This window comes from Nyctereutes procyonoides, unplaced genomic scaffold (assembly GCF_905146905.1).
Source record: "Nyctereutes procyonoides isolate TBG_1078 unplaced genomic scaffold, NYPRO_anot_genome, whole genome shotgun sequence".
NCBI classification, from domain to species: domain Eukaryota; kingdom Metazoa; phylum Chordata; class Mammalia; order Carnivora; family Canidae; genus Nyctereutes; species Nyctereutes procyonoides.
Genome location: NW_026575135.1, coordinates 53313494 through 53333487, shown reverse-complemented (window position 1 = coordinate 53333487; position 19994 = coordinate 53313494). Strand labels below are relative to the sequence as shown.

General features: G+C 34.5%; 1 protein-coding gene across 3 annotated transcripts in view; it reads right to left on the bottom strand.

Moving 5' to 3' along the window:
* KIF3A (kinesin family member 3A) overlaps window positions 1–19994 on the bottom strand; it is an 84914-nt gene that overhangs the window by 35485 nt on the left and 29435 nt on the right. For all 3 annotated transcript variants that reach the window (XM_055302149.1, XM_055302148.1, XM_055302147.1), the window contains exons 6-13: window positions 19105–19244; window positions 18514–18711; window positions 18042–18216; window positions 11562–11660; window positions 4412–4568; window positions 3849–4029; window positions 2984–3094; window positions 2509–2634 (exon numbers count right to left, since the gene is read on the bottom strand). In XM_055302149.1, the coding sequence (XP_055158124.1) occupies window positions 2509–2634; window positions 2984–3094; window positions 3849–4029; window positions 4412–4568; window positions 11562–11660; window positions 18042–18216; window positions 18514–18711; window positions 19105–19244 (1187 nt within the window). The remainder of the gene's footprint in view (window positions 1–2508; window positions 2635–2983; window positions 3095–3848; window positions 4030–4411; window positions 4569–11561; window positions 11661–18041; window positions 18217–18513; window positions 18712–19104; window positions 19245–19994) is intronic.

Sequence of the window (19994 nt, the reverse complement as noted above, 5' to 3'; positions counted from 1 at the left end):
CTCTCTCTGTGTGACTATCATAAATAAATAAAAAAAAAATTAAAAAAAAATAAATAAAAAGTGAAGAACATGGGATTTGGGATGATGGTTACCTTGGGTTGGAAGAGGCAAAGGGATGGAAGAGGGAAGAGGGAAACCATTTGGTTAGAAGTAGGTTACTGTGGTGATACTAGCTTTTGCTATTCATGACAAGCTCATTACAAAATAACCCAAACAAACCAAAAACTAACCAACTAAATAAAAGCAGGTCATCCAAGGACCAATAAGGAAAATGTACCATAAACCAGTAATTAATTCTGAGCACCTGAGGTCCAGAGGAAAAAGAATATTAAAGCGATTTTCAAAAAAAAAATCTTTAAGCTATATAGACTCAAAAGTTTTTGAAAAATCAGTATGTTAAGGTGTACTAAAATGTACTAGAGGGGCGCCTGAGTGGGTCAGTCAGTTAAGTGTCTGTCTTCAGCTCTGGTCATGATCCCAAGGTCCTGGGATTGAGTCCCTCCCTGTTCAGCAGGGAGCCTGCTTTTCCCTCTCTCTCTGCTGTGTCTCCCTGCTTGTGTGTGCTCTTTCTGTCAAAGAAATAAAATCAATCAACAAATTTAAAAAAAATTTTTTTTAAGATTTTATTTATTTATTCATGAGAGAGGCAGAGACACAGGCAGAAGGAGAAGCAGGCTCCATGTAGGGAGCCTGATGTGGGACTCGATCCCGGGACTCCAGGATCACGCCCTGGGCCGAAGGCAGGCGCTAAACCGCTGAGCCACCTAGGGATCCCCAACAAATTAAAATTTTTTAAAACAAAATGTACTAGAAAAATGGAAATACTGAGTAAAGAAACAGAAAGGCTGACTTTAAAGTTATACTAGAATTGAAAATCAGCAGCCACCTGGAGATGGATGGCAGTGATGATTGCAAAACACTGTGAATGTACTTAATGTCACTGAACTGTATTCTTTTTCTTCTGTCAAAATTAATTTATTTATTTTGGAGAGGGAAAAAGAAAGGGGGTAGGGAAAGAGGGGGAGAGGGAGAGAGTATGAGAGAGAGAGAGCAGGAAGGGGAGAGGGAGAAAGAGAGTATCAAGCAGACTCCCTGCTGAGCACAGAGCCAGATGCAGGGCTTGACCTCACAACTCTGAGATCATGACCTGAGGTGAAATCAAGGGTCGGACGCTTAACTGACTGAGCCACCTAGGCACCCCTGAACTATATTCTTAAAAACTGTTTAAAAAGGTAAATTTTGGGAGACAAACAATAAGAAACACTCAACTATAGGAAACAAACAGGGCTGGTATAGAGGAGGAGGGTAGGGGATGGGGTAACTGGGTGATGGGCATTAAGGAGGGCACATGATATAATGACGACTGTGTGTTATACGCAACTGATGAATCACTGAACTTTACCTCTGAAACTAATAATACACCATATGTTAATTAACTGAATTTAAATAAGATAAAATAAAAAGAAACTTTTAAGCATACATTACAATATTGTTAACTATATGCACTATGGTATATAGATTTCTAAAGCTTATTCACCTTAAGTAAAACTATAAACCAACAACTCCCTGATTCTTTTTGCCCCCTGCCCTTGGTAACCACCATTCTACCCTCTGCCTCTATGAGTTTCACTGTTTTTTATTTTTAAGACAATAGCTTATATGTTCTTCTGTGTCTGATTTATTTCCTTCAGCATAATGTCTTTAAAGTTCATCCATGTAGTAGCAAATAGTAGAATTTCCCTTTTTTTTAAAAAATGAGTATATTCTGGGATGCCTGGGTGGCTCAGTGGTTGAGAGTCTGCCTTCGGCCCAGGGAATGATCCTGGGGTCCTGGATCGAGTCCTGCACTGGCTTCCCTGCATGAAGCCTGCTTCTCTTTTTGCCTATGTTTCTGCTTCTCTGTCTCTCATGAATAAATAAAAAAATCTTTAAAAAATTTTTAAAAAACAAAACAGCATATTCTACTACATGTATGCACATTTTCTCTTTCTATTGTCTACATTTAGGTTGTTTCCATGTCTTTGTTATTATAAATAATGTTGCAGTAAGTGGTATCTCCAGAAAAAAAAGGTAAATTACATGTTATGTATATTTTACCATATTTACCACACTACACCACATGAAAGCACACATGCACACGCACACAACTGGTATCCATAAACAGGTAGGAAAAATTAGTAAAAGAGTACTGTTTATTCTATTTATAGGATTAATTATACTGAATGAATAAATAAGACCTATACCTTGATTCTGAATGCAATTACATAAATTTGGGTTTCTGCAAAGGGCTGAGAAATTCTTATATAGATACTTATATACTCTAACAGAGAATTTAGTATTAAGAAAAGTTAATAGCTGAAGTGAAATGTGATGGCATTAGTTCAAGAAAATTTTACTGTCAACAACTTAAATGTAAATATTTACCACCAATTAAATTAGAATTTATAATCCTTATTTCTTCACTCCAGCCAGTGATGTACTATCTAGAGCAGAAAACTTCTCTCTTACCTGATAATCTTGAGGTATAAAGTTATCAATGATAAGCATCTGAAGTCGGAGCTCCCGGCTAAGTTGTCGAATATTCTCCAGTAGGCCTTCAATTTCCCTCTGATGCTCCTGTTGGAGATCAGCCATCTACCAGAAAAATCAATAAAAATACTAAGGGAAAATAAGATTTCAAATATAACACAGTCCCATCCGATATAGGCACTGGTTTAAGAAACCCTGTAAGAGCTTACTCAGTTCTTTCATAAACAATGGACAGAATGACACTGCCCATCACTGTCTATGTCCATGTTATTAAGGTTGGAAATATACAATATAACTTAACAGCTAAAATTTGAAATTGCACACAAAGGAGAAAATGTTCTTTCTTTAAAATTGTAAGCATACACTGTGATCTCTTTAAGACTCAGTCATACTTATTCAAAAAAAATTTTTTTAATTCAGAGCTACATTTGTAGGTAATTTCTAGGAGACCAACCTCTGATTTTGCAGCCATTAGCATAGTCCAAACTTTCTTTAATTTCTTGGTTTTTCCCTGTGCTTCCTCTTGTAAGCTGGTATATTTTTCTTCAATATCCAAGCGTTCTTGCTGTGACAAAAATTTATAAACTTCAGAATTATTTTCTTCATTAAATCGTAAGTTATTTAACAGATGATAAAAATGTTTAGCAACTAATTATCTTTTTTTTTTTAAGATTTTATTTATTCATGAGAGACACAGAAAGAGAGGCAGAGACATAAGCAGAGGGAGAAGCAGGCTCCATGCAGGGAGCTCAATGTGGGACCTGATCCTAGGACTCCCGGATCATGCCTTGAACCGAGAGCAGATGCTCAATCACTGAGCCACTCATGCGTCTCACAACTATTATCTTTCAAAGCAATTCACAGATCTGCTTTAAAATTTTATTAAGATTATAGATATAAGACAAATACCATATGATTTCACTTATATGTGCAATCTAAAACACAGAATAATGTACAAAAGTAAACAAAAAGCAGAAACTCATCACTACAGAGAACAGATGGCTGGGTTTGGGGTGAGACAGGCAAAATGGGTGAAGGGGAATGGGAGGTACAGGCCTTCAATTATGGAGTAACTCATGGGTATGAAAGGTACGGCATAGTGAACACAGTCAATGGTACTGTCATAGGATCATAGGTGACAGATGGCAGCTAGATGTATGTTGGGCATAGAATAACAGAGACATTTAATCATGACATGTTGTACATCTGAAACTAGTGTAACACTATGTGCCCACTACACTTAAAGATAGTGGATATAAAGCTTTTCATTAGAGAAGTTAATACCTAATGCAAAGTGTCAACCAAAACCAGAAACTCACCTCTTTTTCCTCAAGTTCTTTGCGAAGTTGCTCTGCTCTTTTCCTCCGTTCTTCCAGTTCCATATTAGATTCTTCAAGAAGTTTCTCTTGTTCCTCAGCTTTTGCCAACAAATCAACACCACCAACAATTACCTTCTTCTCCAGGGCAGATAATTTCTCTAGCAAAGACTGATGTTCTTGTCTGTTGATTAAAAATGAGAATACTTAATATCCATCAATTATCTACTATCTACCAATATTAGTTTCCAAAACTTTACAAGTATTTCAATGCAAAATTTCAAAAGAGGGATATAATCATGTAACATTTCTATCAAATTATATCACAGTGTAGTATTATGCTTTAATCTCTAACATCCAAATTCACTGATAATTTTTCCTCCTAGAGACAAAGTAATAAAAACAAATTTTTAGAAATAGAACAAATACCACAAAACCTTCTGACCAAAAAAGCTATCCTGAAGACAAAAATCAAGCCAATTACGATTCAATTTTCTTGCTTATACATCTTAAGAAAAATACCAGAAATCTAAATCACAAATCCCTCTCAATTAAGTATTACTCACTGGGCCTTAAGAAGATCTTTCTCCCGTTTCTCTAATTCAGCTCTAGCCTTGTTTCTTTCTTCTTCTTCCATATCAAGCTTTGTTTCAAGTGCTTTTCTCTCCTCATCAATTTTTGCTTGCATTTCAACCATCTTATCTGGGGACACTTTCTTTTTACCTATATGAGTTATTTAGTTCCAATAATCACTTTAGAGCACATTTTTCAAATTTGTAGAAATTATCTTCAATTATAAGAGATACATTCCTCAGTAATACAAAATCAAATATCAACATTATAAGGAAATCAAATGAATATTTCATTTCTATTTATTATGTTCCTGGAATATCTTTTTCACTAATTGCTAAACAAACTTGTGTAATTGTGCGATAACTACAAACAAAAATATGTGAAAGAGAAGCAAAACAGGTATGTAGGGGGAAAAAAAGAGAAAGAAAGATTAATAAAAGAAAGCCAAATTAAAAAAAAAGCCAAGTAAATAAAAAACCAAAGACCTATGGGTCCCCAAATAATACATATGTTCAAAAACACAGTATGATTATTTACTTTTTTCTGATAACTAGGTACAAAATCAAGTGGTTTCCCAAAATACCTTCCTAAAATTTGTTAAATTAATGAAAAGAAGTCACAAGTAGGCATAAAATGCACAGATGAAAGTGTGAGGCAAAATTTATAACAGGAAGTTTTTAACATATATCTTCACACTTTTTCTAAAATTTATGTCTAATAAAATTACTTGGAAGTATTTCATCTCATAGTATACTTTAAAGGATGAAGTTCTACACTAATTATAAAATGGTTATTTTATAACCAAGCATTTTACAGTTGCTGATCTACCATGATCTATCATCATGTCTTAAATGAACAACTAAAATAGCCCGTAATTATGTCAAGCGCAGGATCTTAAACCTAAGCCATTTTAAATATGTCAAATATCAACTATAAGTAGAAATACTACCAAATAATAGAGCTGGAAATACAGCTTCCAAAAGATTATCTTGGCTATAATGCCTCATAGAGGGCTTCATATACACACAACAGATGTTCAATAAAAGATTATTGGATAAACTTCAAAATCATGAAATTAAAATGAAAAATCAGAAAATCAAAAAACTAGGTTATTAAACTGGTTATGAAATGAATCAAATATATTCATTTCTGGTAATACAACTTCTTTGAAACATACTTTTCTGTAGAAAAACAATCAAACTTTTCGTAGAATTGGTGAGAGGCTCTCCTGAAAGCTTCTGTCATTCTTAACTTCCTTCCCAAAGGACCACAGAAGAGCATAAACCAGAAGAGTTTATAAATTGTTAATGTCTCCACCCAAAAGCTAGCCTTTCCTGCTAACAAGGGAAGAGAACTGAAAGATAATGATGGTGCAGATATATATCTGAATATGTACTTTCAGGAACCATGAGATGAAGAATCATTCATAGATTTTAAATCTTTAGGATACAATTATTAAAAAAACAAAAACAAAAAACCCCCAAAACCTCAAGGGTGCAAAATACATCTTTCATTTCTCCAGAAATAAAAGTCCAAAGAGAACTTAGACCACAAAACAAGTAAGTTAAAATAAAAGAGTAAATAAGAGCACTGATCCAAATTCATGCTTTGGTGTGGTGTGATTCATTGCATTCCAAAAGTCAGGATGTAGACCTGAATATGTTGGCTTCTTCGGCACAGTTGCCTATATTGAATGTTCTGATTTATGCTGTTAAAAATTTAATTTTAAGAAGTAATCTAATTCCTGCTCTCAGTGAACTCCTAGAAAGGATTTCTAATCAGTAGTACTACTTCTTAGAAATCTGAGGGGAAAAAGCATAAGTTCAGGTATTAAGTGCATGCAGAGGGTGCCTGGCTGGCATAGCTGGTAGAAAATTCAACTCGTGATCTTGGGGTTATAAGATCGAGCTCCACGTTGGATATAGAGGTTACGTAAAAAATAAAATCTTTAAAAATAAGTAAATAAAATGCATGCATTAAAAAATTTTAAGTTACTTTCCACCTCAGAATTATAAATAAAGAAAAATGGCAAGTATGTTATGGCCAAAAAAAACCCCTCTATGTGAAGACATGGATACTAATAATATAGTGGAAATGATCTGATAAACATATGCACATTAATTTTTAGGCTGGTAGGGTTCTAAATGTTTGGTTAACAACAGTTAAAAACATACAGTTTCCAACCCCATTAAGAGGCAGTAAAATAAAAAAAAAATATTATATGTAGAAATACAAAAGCACACCTGTTGATGAATTACTATTAGGCCTGAATTATATTAGTTATTCAAAACCATTCAGGTAGTATTTTCAAACTGATGCTTTAGCAGCAAATATCTAATTGTGCTCTTATTCTCATAAAGACGACTATGCATTTACAGCTAGGTTCAGTTTCAAAAGTTTAATATTTAAGTAACATAATTTCTAGCCAGTATTATTCTCATAAATCATTGTACTTCTCTCCAAATAGCATTTTAGGCTAAATATGAATATGTTCCAACTCTCCTAACCAGGCACTTAAAATCATGACATCATTAAAAGTCACTTTTAAATTGATTTTTTTAAAACATTTTCTAAAAATCTTAACCCAATCAACCAAAACCCCTTCTTCTAATATGGCAGGACAGTATTCAGCAAAAAAAAATTTCAGGTAAATAAATCTTAGGAAAATGGTGATGTCATGAAGTATTTAATTAAGACAAACAGGAGTAGTAATATTTTTAGTTGCCCTTTGCCATGTGTTCCAACCAAAATTATCAAAATGAACTTTGGCAAGATAAAGTGGAAGAATTTTAGGAAGAGTTAACTGAATTAATTTTATTTTTATTACATGAGCACCCATGGGCATAAGTAACCGAGTATTTGACTCCTTGCTTCTAAAAAAATGCTTGACAGTGAAAATCATTTATATTTGTATTACCAAAATTTGGCTTAAAAGTCTTTAAAAATTTAGAAAAAAAGAAACATCTGGTTCTGGTGTAGTATTTATTCTTGTCTATTTTGTTAATTAGGTCTAGAGAATCCAGTGTGGTTGTCACTGTTAATCTGATACTTATGAATTGTTCTTCAAAAAAGATGATTTGGAAATAAGAATGTTCCTAATATCTTCCTGAACAAAAATTGAAATAAAATTTTTTAAGAGAAAAAAAATTTTTAAAAGCTAATGTTGCTTTTTTAAATACAAAAGACAGATACTTACCTTGTAAAAAAAAACTATTAAATTTTAAAAATGTAATGTAGTTAAATAACAAAGTTCTTTATAGTTTAAATAACTGTACCATGTGGAGTGCAAATCAATCACACCAACCTGCTTGATCTTTCAGTAAGAGTAGTAAGCAAATCGTAGACAGGAAGCATATGCACAGAGATGAAGAGGAAAAAAAGAAAAACATTATTTCCTTTGTAAAACAAAGAAAAATGTATAATAGCATTTATTTATAGTATATAGAAATAAATCAAATCATTATCAAAACTGAAACAGAGCTTTATGTAAAAAGAAAAGCATATTTAACACAGAGATGTAATTTAAGCAAATAAGATTAATTTAGACTAAGATTACAATTCAAATAGATCTCAAGAGCTCACAAGGACTCTCAAACTCCTGCAAATATAACAGTTCAGCACCAAGTCGTTATATTAATGGTACACATGGAATTGGGAACCTGCTAAGATCAGGAAGTGATCTAAAAGGACAAAACAGAAAATCATGCCAATTTAAAAAATTAGTAAAAGAGCAAAATTTGCATTGTTGATTTCAAAATTTCCCAATTCAATGTTCTAATATAAAGATTCCATACAGGTGTGGCTCCCCTTTAAGAAAAATCCAACACAAAAACCTGAATCAACTAAAGAGATGAACTGATTATAGTAATTTGCAATGATAATTTGATTAATAAAAGGATTTAATGAAGAAATATTAAGGACAGCAAGTTCTCCCAATAGATTTGATTTTCCAATTTGATTTATAGGCAATTTTTTCAGGGAAAAAAAAAGATTAACTGCATAAAGTGAAGTACACCTGTATAATAACAAACTTGCATTCAATATATTCATAGCCTGTTAAGGGTAATTATGATTCCATAGAGGTAAATGATCAACTGATGACTCAAGCAAAGAACACCTTAAAAAAAGCCATTCGTATTTTTAAAAGGGAAGGTACATACGAGTTACACACAGCAACCACATGCTGGGAAAACCATTTTTCCATTTCACCAACACACCCACATCACAACAGAAGAACTTAATGTGCTAGATATACAAACAGTAACTAAAACTGCATGAACTGAACCAAGTACAACTCATTTCATAACATACTTTCATGTAACTATTTTTTAAAGATTAAGGGAAGTTTTAAAATAGAAAATTAAATTATAATGCCTCCACTCAGGTATTTCCTCATATCTGACAGTTTATAATACAAAATAATACCTCTATACGGTTTCTAAAGCAATTTCTTGTATTTCAGAAATTGTCCTATGAAATTAATTGTTTTGGTAAAATGTAAGAGTTAAGAGAGAAAACAATTCTAATATTCTTGGAATTCTTCTTCTAGAAAGCTAAATGTGTAAGAATAACTGTTAATAGTTTTAGAAAAATAACTACAAAGATAATGCTTTAAAAGGCAGTAAGCTGCAATCTAGTAGAAGAAAACATCAATTCCTTTTTCTTCTAAAAATATACACAAAATTAATAATATTTTTAAACTGATTTAAGGTTTAAGAAAAAGCTTTTAGGACTGAAATACATCTAGATAGATCCTGCATAAACAACTTCTTGTGGATCTGAATTCTCCAATCATACCTTAGAAAGTTTCTTAAAATCAATCAGGTAGTTGAGAAATAGAGAAAAGTGGCCATCTGAAATAAAATACTATCCAATATATTTTTACTTGCTTCAAACTTTACATTTTTCTTTATTTGGGAGCTTTCAAGCTTAAGCTACACCTAAGAATAGGACACCAAAGCATAAAATCTTATAACTTAAGACATGTTATAATGGGCACTGGTGTATTGCCAAACATTTGTACTTTTAGGAATTCAGGATTTGTTATTGCATATCTCTTATATTCACTAGGATTAGTTTGTTCCAAAACATAAAAAGGAACCATAAGAATTATTCTTTTATACAGCTTACTAGCTCTCTTTACATTATCTCAATGGCAAAAGCATGAATCTCTCTTCCATTGTCTCAAAGATAAGCTAAAGCACACATTTTAACAATTATGGTTAACTGGAAGCGATGAAGAAGGGAGGAAATAACCACATGCTTTGTTCTACTGAGAAGTCCAACATGTATTCTTTCAGTAATGACGGGGAGCAGTGCAGCATTTCTCAAATGAAGCCCATGGGTTATGGAAAAGCCAAAGCTCTGTGAGAGAATTTAAGAGCTACCACTCACTAGGCAAGGACTTATCCAGAGGTTTCTCTATGACAGAACATGTGGAGTCTGAACTACTGCTGCTGCTACTGCCTGGAAGACAAAGAAATGAGCCCAACGGGAACCAAAGAAAGAGGAAACAAGTAAATGAACACATACACAGAGGAAAAGTCAGTTCCAGCGAGAGAATTTTAAAGAACAATCAAGCTTTGCATTAAAAAATCAAAACTTACTTTCCCTTAATACCAGTCTTGGTAGACTACCCAATATTCTCTGGTTACAAAGCCAGACAGGGCAATTAGAAACTGGATTCCTTTAAGCATCTACTGTGGGAAAATTGCATCACCCACTTAAAACATAGTAATTCAGAGGGTTGGAATGACGTGAATAAAAAACTAAGTCATTTGTTATTTAAAATTTAAATTATTTACACTACTTAGTTGGTAAGTTACAGGAAGTGAGTTTTAAAATTTAAAGTCATGCACAATTGAAACTACAGTAATGATGAATTACCCTTCATTATAGATAGCTTGGTTTGTCTCCAATTTTACTATCTGCCAAAACATCAAGCAAGTGGATATAATTATGTAAGCTCATGGTTTCATAGCAAAACTATGAAAGGCTCAATGAAAATTTAAAAAAATTTAAGCCTAAAAGGATACCTTACTAAAAAATATTTTAACATATTAAGCAACAGCATTTTTTTCTATTTTACATTTTATTTTTAACAAATCTATTATCTGCTTTAGCTATGAATAGTCTGTGAGAAAATAGGGATGAACACAAAACGATTTATCTAAACAAGGGGGTCAGCAAGCATTTTCTGTTAAGGGACAGATAATAAGTGCTTGAGGCTTTGTGGGCCATATAGTCTCATGTGAAAGCAGCTGTACACCAAATGTAAACAAATGCTCATGGATCTTTAATAAAATTTTATTTACGAAAACAGGTGGTGGGCAGGATTTGGCCAGTAGACTATAGTTGGTCAGCTCTTTCTCTAAATCATCATCTTCCTGTCCTTTGAAGTTACAGAACCCTTTGTTTTAAAATTTGGGATTCCTGGGTTTATTTCAGAGCAAGATCATTTTAGTAAGACAAGCAAAATATGCACCAGCTTGAAAACAATGATCCACACATTAATGATCCACACTAATGGAAGAGAGTTCTGAAACAAATGAACATTAAGAGCAAAAATGTTTGAAAAGTGGGCCATTATAATATGTCTCTCTCTTTTGCCTGTTAACTATATCTTTATCACAATAAATACAAACTTCACACTTGGCAACAAATGCCCCATAAGAGGGATAAGAATGAAAGTACATTTTATAAAGCAAAGTATTAAATTAAAAAATGGAATCCTCATAGAAATTCACCATTTAAAAATACAGTGACTTCTAAAGCCTAAGCATGCTTGAGAAAAACTCCACATTAACCTGATTTCCTAAAAAACATTTTAGGTTCCCAACACAAATCAAAGGCCCCACATAAAATTAAAACCCTGAATGAAATCTTTACATATAAGCACTATCACAGATTTTTACAATTCTAAATTGTAAAGGACAGAACATATGGTATTATGATTCAACTGTAAGTAGGAGATCAGCATAGGAAGAAAAAATAAGGCAAAGTTAACTATGTATATGGATATTTCCTGTGTGAATTGCTACCATAACTAAAAATGGCAAAAGAAAAGGCATGCACTCAGTTGAATGTTAAACCATATTTAGGGAGCAATCCCAGTTGATTTCTAGAACACTAAAAAGAACTTACCCCTTCTTTTTTTCCTTTTCTCTCCATCTTCTCCGACCTCACACTCTTCATCATCCTCTTCCTCCGACCCACTGATATCAGAACCTGATATTTCTTCCCCTTGAATAGAAATTTTACAAAACAATTTATATTCTATACCAGGTCATGGCTTGTATCAATTTTCTTCATTAGGTTTGTTGCCCTGGGATGCCTGGGTGGGTCAGTGGTTAAGCATCTGCCTTCAGTTCAGGGCATGATCCTGTGGTCCTGGAATTGAGTCCATCATTGGGCTCCCTGCTCCACAGGGAGCCTGCTTCTCCTTCTACTTACATCTCTGGCCTGTCTCTCATGAATAAATAAAATCTAAATCAATCAATCAAGTTTGTTGCCCTAAACAAACTGTATTTTAATGTTCCTAAACAGTATATCACATATGCTAACCTCAGGAAAAGATATAATGTACACAGAGGCTTTATTTCAAAGTTCCTAAAAAGTTAAATTCTAATCTACTTAAAATTTCAAATGATAAGTTTAATAAAGTTCTATGTATACGTAAAAATTTCACATTAGAAGTCATTATTTCAGCTTTTTAAAAAAGTAATCACTTTGGAGGAGCATTTTCTTCTCAGTTTTTGCATAAGATTTTATTTTTAGGGGCACGTGGATGGCTCAGTGGTTGAGCAATTGCCTTTAGCTCAGGTCATGATCCCGGGATCCTGGGATCAAGTCCCACATCAGGCTCCTTGCAGGGAGCCTGCCTCTCCCTCTGCCTATGTCTCTGCCTCTGTGTCTCTCATGAATAAGTAAATAATCCTAAAAAAAATTTTTTTTTTAATTTTTAAGTAATCTTTATACCCAACCTGGGGCTCAAACTCACAACCCAGACATCAAGAGTCACATGTTCTACCAATTAAGCCAGCCAGGCACCCCCTCTGTTCAAGATTTTTTTATTTTTTAAAATTTTAAAAAGATTGTATTCATTTATTCATGAGAGACACGAGAGAGAGAGAGAGAGAGAGAGAGAGAGAGAGAGAGAGGGGCAGGCAGAGACACAGGCAGAGGGAGAAGGAGAAGTAGGCTCCACGCAAGAGGCCCGACGTGGAACTCGATCCTGGGACTCCAGGGTCATGCCCTGGGCCAAAAGCAGGTGCCAAACTTCTGAGCCACCCAGGGATCCCCTCTGTTCAAGATTTTAAAAAATTCATTCACCCTACATATTTTTTAAGAACAATAAAACTCATCTAACACAGTGATCCCACTTTTAGGACTATATCATAAGAAAAGAAGGACTATATCATAAGAAGAGCTTATTAGTACAAAAATAGCTTAAAAAGAAACAAAAAATCAAATAAAAGGGTGTAATTAAACTAATATCAATAACTTCCATAGTAGTTATTTAAAAATAACACTGTCCATGTATGAAATGTCTAAAAAAACAAACATAATTGGTGAAAAAAATAAATATACACTAATCATAAACGATAATATCTAAACATTAAATAATGGATAGGAAGATATCAGCATATTGGGAGAAAAATTCATTTAAAATATTTTCATTGGAGATCCCTGGGTGGCTCAGTGGTTTGGCGCCTGCCTTTGGCCCAGGGCACGATCCTGGAGTCCCGGGATTGAGTCCTGTGTCGGGCTCCCGGCATGGAGCCTGCTTGTCCCTCTGCCTGTGTCTCTGTCCCCCACCCCCCCGTGTGTGTCTATCATAAATAAATAAATAAATAAATAAATAAATAAATAAATAAATAATCTTTAAAAAAAATATTTTTATTGGGGCGCCTGGGTGGCTCAGTCAGTTAAATGTCTGCCTTTGGCTCAGGTCATGATCTCAGGTCCTGGAATAAGCCCCACATCATGCTCTCTGCTCAGAGGGGAGCCTGCTTCTCCCTCTGCCTTTCCCTCTGCTCATGTTCTCTCTCAAGTAGATAAATAAAATCTTTAAAAATATATATATTTTCTTTAGGCCTAGTACAATGACATCCTGGTAGCAACAAATGCACCTAATGTCCAAGTCTTGGGTTTCTATATACCATTCTCCACTGAAAGGAACCAGGGAGAAATAGATGGATTTAAGGCCAGGATAGGGAACATATAAAATGAATCTAAAACATCTGTGGTATCAGAAATAAAGAAGCACTTAAAACCAAAAATCAAAAAACTGATGGAAGCATGCTGAAAGGATACAGCAGCTACCCTGAAGGAGCTCCTATGGTCAAATCTCGGGACAATCAGAGCAACAAGACAAATAATGATATTATTGTATTACAATGTACAGACTAAAATAAATATGCATGAATTGATACTGACATCAATAAATAACTGAATAAACAAGTGGGGGAGAAGGGACTATTCCCCCTTATAATAGAATTCTTAACATTAAACATTAAAAGGAATAATGAGAAGACAAAGTCACCCAATGAACAGATGCCAAAGAATCAGTGTTGCTGGCAAGAACCCCTAAAGGATGCTACAATTAGTGGGGAAAAGTATGATGAGAACCAGGACCTTTTCATAGTTCCAAAGTATTTCCCCACAAGACACACCTTAAGTTTAAAGGAAAATGTAAAATTATAGAATTCGTAGTGAAGAGACCTTGCAGAATAGTTATGAGAACTACAGAAGACCAAAATTGAGGAACATTTTTCAAATATATGACTTTTACAGTGCCAAGACCATGAAAGACAAAGAAAGATGAGGAACTGGAGATTGGAGACCAACAGGTCCTGACAACTAAATCCAACATGTGATCTAAGACTGTATCCTGGACTAGAGGGCAAACTCAACCCCTGAATAAAATTGATAGGTTAGTTAATAAATTTGTATCAATGTAAATTTTCCTGGTTCCAATAACTGTAAGATGTTCACTCTAAGATGTTCCAGTCATATAAGATGCTAACATTAGGACGAGCCGGGTGATGGGTATACAGAAACTCATCATACTTCCAAGTTTTCTAGAAGTCTATAAAAAGTTTTAAAAATTACTCTTTTAAATGTTTTCCACCTACTTTTTTATATGATCAACTGTACTAATCATAACACTGTTAACTGGATCATAAAAACAAATATCATAAACATCTATGAAATTAAGTGTTTAAAAATAAAGTCAGCATTACCACATGATCTATCAAATTCCACTTTTGGATATATACTCAAAAGAATTGAAAACAAGAATTCAAACATGTATTATCTATATACCCACATTCATAGCCAGATTATTTTTTGTAGTCAAAAGGCAGAAGCAACCTACGTGTCCATCAAAAGATGAATGGCTAAATAAAATGTGGTAATAGACAAAAAAAAGAGATATTATTTAGCCTCAAAAAGAAAGGAAATTAAAAAAAAATTTTTTTTAAAAAAAGGAAGGAAATTCTGATACATGCTATGACATGGATGAACCCTGAGGGCATTATGAATTATGTAGAACAGTCAAATTCAGATATAGCATAGTGTTATCATGAGCTGAGGCAGAGAGGAGGATAGGAGGGGATGGAGAGTTAATGTTTACTGGGTACAGAACCTCATTTGGGGATGATTAAAAAGTTTAAGGGATGGATGATAATCATGGTTACAGAACAATTTTAACATACTTAATACCACAGAATAAAAATAGTTGAAACAGTAAATTTTACATCCTGTATATTTTTCCCCTATGTAAAAACGTGAAAAAATAAAGGCAGGAAAATAAAGGTGTGAATTCAACATTAACAAATCTAAGAAATCTTAAATCTTTAAGACATATTGACTATAAATACCACCTAGTGGCCATATTTAAAATACCAAATTTCATTATCTGAGAGGGCAGCTCAGCTATTGAGATTATTCCTCAATAATCTTATTCAAGTTTACTAAACCAGTACCCTTTTCAAACATATGTGATGGTGGCATCTCTGCAGTTCATATATGTTCTATCCAGCTTCCCTGTAAACTGTAAAAAAGCCACTCAAAAGCCCTTTTTTATCTGGTATGAAAAGGAGTTCTATATCTATCAGTTCTTAGCATGAAAGTGTAGCAAGTCACTGACCACTCAATGACAAGCAGTAAACTTCTCACCCTCATGAACAAGGTCTTCAAACCTTCTAACCTTCTAACATCGTTAGAAAAGAATTCTCCAAACAGAATCTCATGTTCAAATTTAAGCATGAAAGCATATTTTCAAAGGCAATGAATTTTTACTTATTGTAAATTTGGTTTACCCATGACTCTAATAAGTTTCTTTACTTTGAATAACAGTGACTGGTATCTTTCACAAAGAACTCTGGGTCATTTTCACCCAAATACATATATGGTAAAATTTGTTCTTCGACACACAAAAAAAATTCATTATTTAGTAAATGGTCAAATGAAATCTATAAAAGGTCATGGAGACTGAGATGATTGAGATGGAGGTTTAAGTTAAAACAATTTTTTAAAATGACATAAATAAATATTAAATAATTAAACTTAATATGAAAATGCTGAAGTGTGTATCAAGCACCTTGCAGAAATATTCCTTTAAATAGCAAAGTTAGGGCAGCCCAGGTGGCTCAGCAGTTTAGCACCACCTTCAGCCCAGGGCCTGATCCTGGAGACCCGGGATCAAGTCCCACGTCAGGCTCCCTGCATGGAGCCTGCTTCTCTCTCTGCTTGTATCTCTGCCTCTTTCTCTGTGTCTCTCTCATGAATAAATAAATAAAATCTTTAAAAATAAATAAATAAATAAATAAATATCAAAGTTAGATAGAACCAGAAAAGATCCCAAATAGCCAGAGGAATGTTGAAAAAGAAAACCAAAGCTGGGGACATCACAAAGCCTGACTTCAAGCTGTATTACAAAGCTGCGATCATCAAGACAGCATGGTATCGGCACAAAAACAGACAGATCAATGGACCCTCAACTCTATGGTCAACTCATCTTCAACAAAGCAGGAAAGAATATCCACTGGAGAAAAGACTGTCTCTTCAATAAATGGTTTTGGGAAAATTGGACATCCACATGCAGAAGAATGAAACTAGACCATTCTCTCACACCATACACAGAGATAAACTCAAAATGGTTGAAAGATCTAAATATGAGACAAGAATCCACCAAAATCTTAAAGGAGAACACAAGCAACAACCTTTTTGAACATGGCCACAGCAACTTCTTGCAAGATACATCAATGAAGGCAAGAGAAACAAAAGCAATAATGAACTAACTCTTGGGACTTCATCAAGATAAAAAGCTTCTGCACAGCAAAGGAAACAGTCAACAAAACTAAAAGACAACCTACAGAATGGGAGAGGATATTTGCAAATGACGTATCAGATAAAGGGCTAGTATCCAAGGTCTAGAGAGAACTTACCAAACTCAACACCCAAGAAACAAACAATCCAATCAAAAAATGGGCAGAAGACATTAACAGGCATTTCTCCAAAGAATATCTACCCATGGCCAACAAGCACATGAAGAAACCTCTACATCATTTGCCATCAGGGAAATACAAATAGATACCACTTTATACTGGTGAGAATGGCAAAAATTAACAAGACAGGAAACAGCAAATGTTGGCGAAGACGTGGAGAAAGCAGAACCCTCTTGCACTGTTGGTGGGAATGCAAGCTGGTACAGCCACTCTGGAAAACAGTGTGGAGGTTCCTTAAGAAGTTAAAAATAGAGCTACCCTATGACCTAGTAATTGTACTATTGCACTACCGGGTATTTACCCCAAAGATACAGATGTAGTGAAACGATGGGACACCTGCACCCCAATGTTCATAGCAGCAATGTCCACAACAGCCACACTGTGGAAGGAGCTATAATGTCCTTTGACAGATGAATGGATAAAGGAGATGGGGTATATAAACACGATGAAATATTACTCAGCCATCAGAAAGGATGAATAGCTACCATTTATATTGACGTGGATGGAACTGGAGGATATTATGCTGAGTGAAAAAAGTCAATCAGAGAAAGACAATTATCATATGGTCTCACTCATATGTGGAATACAAAAAATAGTAAAAGGGACTATAAGGGAAGGGGGGAAACTGAGTGGGGAAAAATTAAAGAGGAAGACAAACCATGAGAGTCTCCTAACTCTGGGAAACAAAGGATTGCAGAAGGGGAGGTAGGTGGAGGGACAGGGTAACTGGGTAACAGGCAATAAGAAGGCCACATGATGAGCACTGGGGGTTATATGTTGGCAAACTGAATTTAAATAAATTTTTTTAAAAAATCAAAGTTAGGGGATCCCTGGGTGGCGCAGCGGTTTGGCGCCTGCCTTTGGCCCAGGGCGCGATCCTGGAGACCCGGGATCGAGTCCCACATCGGGCTCCCGGTGCATGGAGCCTGCTTCTCCCTCTGCCTGTATCTGCCTCTCTCTCTCTGTGACTATCATAAATAAATAAATAAATAAAAATTTAAAAAAAAAATCAAAGTTAGGTGCTCAGAGAATTTTAGTAAGTGGTTTTTAGTAGAACACTTAGTGGTTAAGCAACATATTTTTAGCCAACAATATTCTGAGAAAAAGTTACCTTCTTCAAGCTTCTTTTTCAGTTCTTCTATTTCTTTCTGAAACTGGCGAAGCAAAGCATCTTTTGGATCTTCATTAATTCTAGCTTTATTTTTAATATTCTTAGCACGGTTAGCATACCGCAATGTACTGATAGTTTCATCATAATTGTAATCTGCTGGCCCAATATTTGCACACTGTTGAATTAGGAATACAAAACATTTTACACTTGACACAGTTAAAATTAATACTACCATGATAAATTTATCAAAAAGAATTTGTGAAACCTGGTTCTCCTCCTCTTGAACAAGAAAGCAACAACTACATGGATTTCCAAACACCATTACATGGGTTAGCACACACAATGTACTTAAAAAGAATAACCACAAATCACTACAAGTGAAATAATCAAGTTTTTAAAATGCTATGCATTATTGGCATAAACAGGAATCTGACATTTTCCTGATGATAACTATTCTACAATAAAGTCTTACCATCATGGTTTTTGAATTTCCTCCTAAGGAATCCTGAAGAAGACGAGTCAGTTTTGAGTTGCGATATGGAACATGAGTGCTTTTTCCGTCAACCAAGGCAGAAATTACATTACCAAGGGTGGAAAGCGAAAGATTGATTTTTGTAGCTTCTTTTAGGCGCTGTCCAGTTGCTCCAGTTTTTGCTTGTCTTTCTGAACCCTAGCAATAAACAAAGACAGAAATAATGCTAAAATTAAAAATACAGAATATTCCTCTGAAAGTTTAAAATAAAATTTGACGCTAAAAATCTGATATTTATCTGGAATTTGCTTCAAATAATATAGGAAGGGAAAATGTGGCTGATGGCAGAGATGGAACAGGACTGGCCATGAAGTGATAACTGCTGAAGCAGAGTCATGGGTACATGGGGAGACAGTACTACTCTCATTATTTTTATAAATAAGTATTCCATAATACAAAAGAAGTTAAACACATACACAAGTCAACAACTTAAAAACTGTATGTAAGTCACATTTTCACTGGAATTTTTATTCACTTATAATATGTAAAATATCACAAGAGTTATTCCTTAAGGAGTATCCTGTTACTTACAGCAAGATCTACAAGATGGAGCTTCCCCATTCTGACATGCATATTACCATCAACGCCTTTTTCACTGCATTCTATAGTAATTGTAAAGATGGCATGGGAACGGGAACTATGTTCATTCATATTAGTTGCACCAACAGAACCTTGAAGGAAGGAAGGAAATTCTTGAAAAGCATAACAAGAGGCAGCATTTTTTAAAATAATCAAATGTCCAGACTGGTTTAAAATACTTAATTTCATCACAGTGAAGACCTATAAAAGCACAGGTTTACTTAACATTAGAAATGTCTCTGACAATTTATATGTTGATAACAAAAGAATTTGTAATGTTTCTCATATTACAGAGGTAATTTTAGGACAAAAAGCTTAATTTCAATCCCAAGTATTACTGGCTAAAAAAAAAAAAAAAAAAAAACTAATTTAGGTAAAAAAAAAAAAAGTTAAATACTTTTGAATTTTTTGCCATTTCAGCTGTCTCTAAAAAGTACTATGCTCTGAGAATCTAAATCACAGAAATACTTGCATATATGCATTAGATGATACAGGATATTCAGTACAGCACTCTTTGCAATATCAAGAGATCAGAAACAACCAAAAGGAAAGTGGTTAATCTATTGCAGAATAGTGATGGGGCGCCTGGGTAACTTTGTAGGTTAAATGTCTGACTCTTTTTTTTTTAACTTTATTTATCTATTTATTCATTCATTTATTTATTATTTTTAAGGATTTTTTTTTATTGAGAGAGAGAGAGAGAGAGAGAGGCAGAGACACAGACAGACTGAGGGAGAAGCAGGCTCCATGCAGGGAGCCCGATGTGGGACTGGATCCCAGGTCTCCAGGATCACACCCCAGGCTGCAGGCGGCGCCAAACCACTGCGCCACCGGGGCTGCCC